Source organism: Acyrthosiphon pisum, chromosome X (assembly GCF_005508785.2).
Source record: "Acyrthosiphon pisum isolate AL4f chromosome X, pea_aphid_22Mar2018_4r6ur, whole genome shotgun sequence".
Taxonomy (NCBI): Eukaryota; Metazoa; Arthropoda; class Insecta; order Hemiptera; family Aphididae; genus Acyrthosiphon; species Acyrthosiphon pisum.
This window is the reverse complement of record NC_042493.1, coordinates 3275550-3279987: the sequence shown is the minus strand read 5'-3', so window position 1 is coordinate 3279987 and position 4438 is coordinate 3275550. Positions and strand designations below refer to the sequence as shown.

At 27.6% G+C, this 4438-nt stretch overlaps 1 protein-coding gene across 1 annotated transcript; it reads left to right on the top strand.

The window, feature by feature from the left end:
• Positions 1 to 204: 204 nt before the first annotated feature.
• LOC103310708 (putative nuclease HARBI1) lies at positions 205 to 3179 on the top strand. Its single transcript, XM_029492036.1, has 4 exons — positions 205 to 269; positions 1066 to 1102; positions 2593 to 2728; positions 2797 to 3179. The coding sequence occupies exons 1-4, from the start codon at positions 205 to 207 to the stop codon at positions 3177 to 3179; spliced, it is 621 nt and encodes a 206-aa protein (XP_029347896.1).
• Positions 3180 to 4438: the final 1259 nt, after the last annotated feature.

Sequence of the window (4438 nt, the reverse complement as noted above, 5' to 3'; positions counted from 1 at the left end):
GGAATGATAATCATGGGTGAAATGAATATAAATGGTGATATCAATGAAATGTACCAAAATAATTTTAATTATTCTCAATCATCTCACTTATTAAAAGGCACCCGAGTAAAATGGAAACTTTATAATAAACGCATAATTTGACTGTGAATATTTAAGTTTTAAATAGGTTCACAAGGTAAACGTACTTACTACCTACTTTTTAGAATGGCTTTACTTTTTGGAATTCCTAATCCAAGACAGAGAAGAATACAATATAGACAACAAATGAGGTAAATACATAGGCTGTGTAAGGTCTATGGGTATATACCTACCTACTATCACAGGCGCAAATAGGGGTGGAGATTTAGGGGCTAAGCCCCCCAAAAATGTCCTTAGCCCCCTCAAATCCCAAACGCTATTTGCGCCTATCCCTACTATCCTATACTTTCTGTAAATTATAATTCTATATTCATCTCGTATTTCCTAACTTCCATTCAGTCATTTAAATTTAAATTAACTAATAATTTTTGTATACTTAATTTCTAAGAGATGCTGAAGACCCATTCCTCATTAGTGATACCAAATTTATAAAAGGAAGGAAGCTCATTATAAATTCAAAACATTAAAATACATTGTAGATGTCAATTTAATTAGAACTATCTATTTTGCTATAGCTCAACCAATCTTCACCTATGTCGTGGTACTTATGAAATACATTTGGCTCTTCTGATTTCTACTTTAAATAATCAATTGAGATTAATCTTTGAGAAGACAAGGGTTTACCCAATTAATCTATTATATTATAAATTTGAAGTACCCACAGTGTAATTTATATTTCAAAAATATTCTACTACTTATATATAAATGTAAACATATATTATGTAAATCTGATTCTAGATATAATACTAGGAAGTAGGAACAACATTAACACTAATTTAAATAGCTATAATGTGTATAATACCACAGTTAAGTTAAATTTGTTTAAAAATTAAATATTAATCATATACCTACCTGTCTTACAAATGATATTCTTATTTTCTATACTTTATATAGTACATTGTTATTATTGTTAAAAATTGTACTTAGATCTCACCCTTTTGGCACAAGCTTAGCTTTTGAAAGGGTATAAATATTCTTTTATTGTTTAATATACATTATAAATTTAAATAAATAAGTATGATAAAAAATAATAAAAATTCATTTATTAAGTATGTAAAATAAAAATCAAGTTGAAGTAGATTTATATTACAAAGAATAAAACAAATATATATTCCTTGTTATAGTTGATTTGAAGAATTTTCTATTGTTTTAAATATTTCAATTAGTTCTTCAATGTCAAAAATATTTTTCATGATGCATCAATCACATAAATTGATTATTATATTATCAGTCTTGGGTAAAATACTTGCTTTTTGGAAATTATAGTTAATGTTAAAACATAATATTGTGTATGCTTATTATGTCACTGTGATAATCTATAATTGAATAAATATTATAATCAATTTAGAATCCAAGATACTCGATTAGTTTTTAGTTTTTACCAATATATATCAGCTTTTATTAAGAGAGACAAGAGCAAATTTAAAAACAACACTAAATTAGGAATGTAAAAAGTATTTATTTAAATAAAACATTACTCATTACAATAATTACACATTACATATGTTTGTTACATTTTACTATTTATATGTTCTCAAAGTTTTTATCATTCATTTTCCCCCTTTTTTTAGTCAACACAGCACTGCAAACAATGCTAAAAACACGTTCTATAGCAGCACTGCTTGGCAGTGGTGTATTGAACTTTATAAACACTTTTCGAAATGTTGGTGTTTCAATCTAGGAATCTACATTTTTGGTCGGATTTTTGGTTAAAATATTGGATAATTCCTGTTCTAAAAGAAGAGTTAATTTTGATTTGTTTTTGGACCAATTGAAAAAATTATTTGTATCATCATCACTCTCTGATAATTCAGATTCTGAGATATTTTGTCGTTCAAACATTCCGAAATACGATTGTTTAAAAAATGATAAAGCTCTATATTTTGTAGACAGTAAACATATGAAACAATACCAGTTATTTTTTTGATATTGTATGATATTAAATATTAATAGATATTATTGAATATTGATTCCAAATTTCCAACTCATAAAATATAAATTTTGTATTTTTGTTTTAAATCAAATGCAAGGGATTAGGGAATAACATGCAAATCAAACAATTTAATTTTCATACTATAAAAGTATTCCGAATAAAGTATTCAGAATAGTTTCAAAAGTAACCAGAATACATCTAAGTATTTTGAATACAGTATTCGGAATACTACCCAAGACTGTATATTATATAATTAATATTCAGAATTCATTACTATTTTATTTCATAAGGTTTTTAGAAAAATTTAATATACCACATACAATTGGAGCAGTAGATGGCACACAAATAGCTATTACTCCACCTAATGAAATTGATGAATTATATCAAGAACATTTATATATTAATAGAAAATAGTATCATTCAATTAATTGTCAAATAGTAAGTAACTTAAGTATCCAAACTAATATGTACCCAAATCTAGAGAATTGCTAATACAACATTGTAAGCAAATGCGTTCACAGGTAACAGATGCTGATTTAACAATTTTATCAATTAATGCAAAGTTTCCAGGCCGTAGTCATGATGCATATGTATGGAAGAACTCTACTATTCGTTCCCATTTGTTAGTAACTAATGCTAACAACACATTTCTCATTGGTAAGTTCAAAATTATCATAGTAGTATAGTATCTATATTAAAAAAATGTTAATCACATTTTTTTATAGGTGACAGTGGTTATCCTTTGGAACCATGGTGCATAACTCCAATTTTGGGAAATCATCAAATTTATTCACCTGAACACCGGTTCAATAAAACTCACAAACGTGCACGCTGTACAGTTGAAAGGTGCATAGGGGTTTTGAAACAACGTTGGAGATGCCTATTGAAGGATCGTACATTACATTATAAACCTACAAGAGCTTCCAAGATAATTATAACGTGTGCTGTTTTACATAATGTGGCTATACATAATAATATTGGACTGCCTGAATATGACAATGAAGAAGAAGACGAATATGAAGAAAATCATGGACAAGAAGTTGAAGAGTTGTTAAATGCTGGACGACAGACGCGTCAAGAACTACTGAATCAGTATTTTACACATTAATAAACAATGGTACACATATTTTAACTTTAAATAAATGTATTCTTTATAAAATTATTTTTATATCACATGAGATTTGCTGTTTTTCACCTATTATCAGTCTTATACAAATATAGGTAACAGCTAGTATAGTAAGTAGTAAATACTAACAAAAACCATATTTGGTATTCATAATAATCAAAAGTTACAATTGTATAGACTTAATTTACATTAAAATAAATTAAAAATATTATAATAAAAACAAAAATGAAAACAAAAAATAATTAAATCTCAGGATCTTTTCACAGTACATATTTGTATGCTGCCACAAATAATAAATTAATATAACAAGATTAATGCCCATATGCATAATTAATTTATGTGTCACATTCATACAGACATAAACAATTTTTTAGTACATTGGAATAAAACATTTAATTTAAAAAAGACATGGAAAAACTACTTTTTAGTATCTTTCTTTTTTTTAAAAACTACTCTAAATCGTTTATGCCAATCACACTGACATCTACATAGTCTATATTTGAGGAGCTGTGGGTTTGCTGGTACTTTTTAGAATATTTCTGCTCTAAAATAATATTTCTTTCTCGTTCTATTGCATTTCTGTCTTCTAAAGCTAACGCTATGTGTTTCATTTGCACAGCTTGATTAACAGTGGCATCAGCTAAATTTTTCTGTTGCTTAATAATTTCTTCATAACCCGGTCCACTTTCAAAAGCTTCAGTGTATGTGCGTGAAGCTTTTTTTTTTGGTGCAATATTTTGTTTTAAAGGAACATTTTCATTTACAATTTTATCAGCATCAATAAAACTATTATTTTCGTTAACTGTATTCCAGTTAAACGATGATGGAGTTTTATCAGGAGACACCGAGTTAATAGCCACAATAACTTCAGTTTGATTGATACCTACCTCATGTACTTCTGGATCTCCACTAATCAATACTTCCCCAATAATGTCAGCGATTTTACTTTCAAGTGGGGAAAGAATTGTATTTGTTGGTTGATTTCCAGTCTTCAAGGAATCACGTTTTATTACAGCAGCCTTGTCTTTAATAGTCCTCTTAAGGTCATCCCAAGTCTAGAAAATGAATATACGTTTTTAATATTTTAATAGATTGTACATATTGTAACAACTTACTTTTTTCCATTTCTTGACATCTTTTTGAGCTTTTCCACTGGCATTTAAAAGTTCACTTAATTCATTCCACAGCCTTTCACCGTGTTCAAATGTGAACGAATCACTAAACTTATTTTCAATAAGTTT

What these genes read in the sequence shown, in the direction of transcription:
- LOC103310708 (XM_029492036.1), top strand. Translation starts at nt 205, where the DNA reads ATGGCTTTACTTTTTGGAATTCCTAATCCAAGACAGAGAAGAATACAA. An exon ending in CAATATAGACAACAAATGAG is followed by an intron (nt 270 to 1,065) that starts GTAAATACATAG and finishes AATTGTACTTAG; the next exon opens with ATCTCACCCTTTTGGCACAA. An exon ending in TAACAACACATTTCTCATTG is followed by an intron (nt 2,729 to 2,796) that starts GTAAGTTCAAAA and finishes ATTTTTTTATAG; the next exon opens with GTGACAGTGGTTATCCTTTG.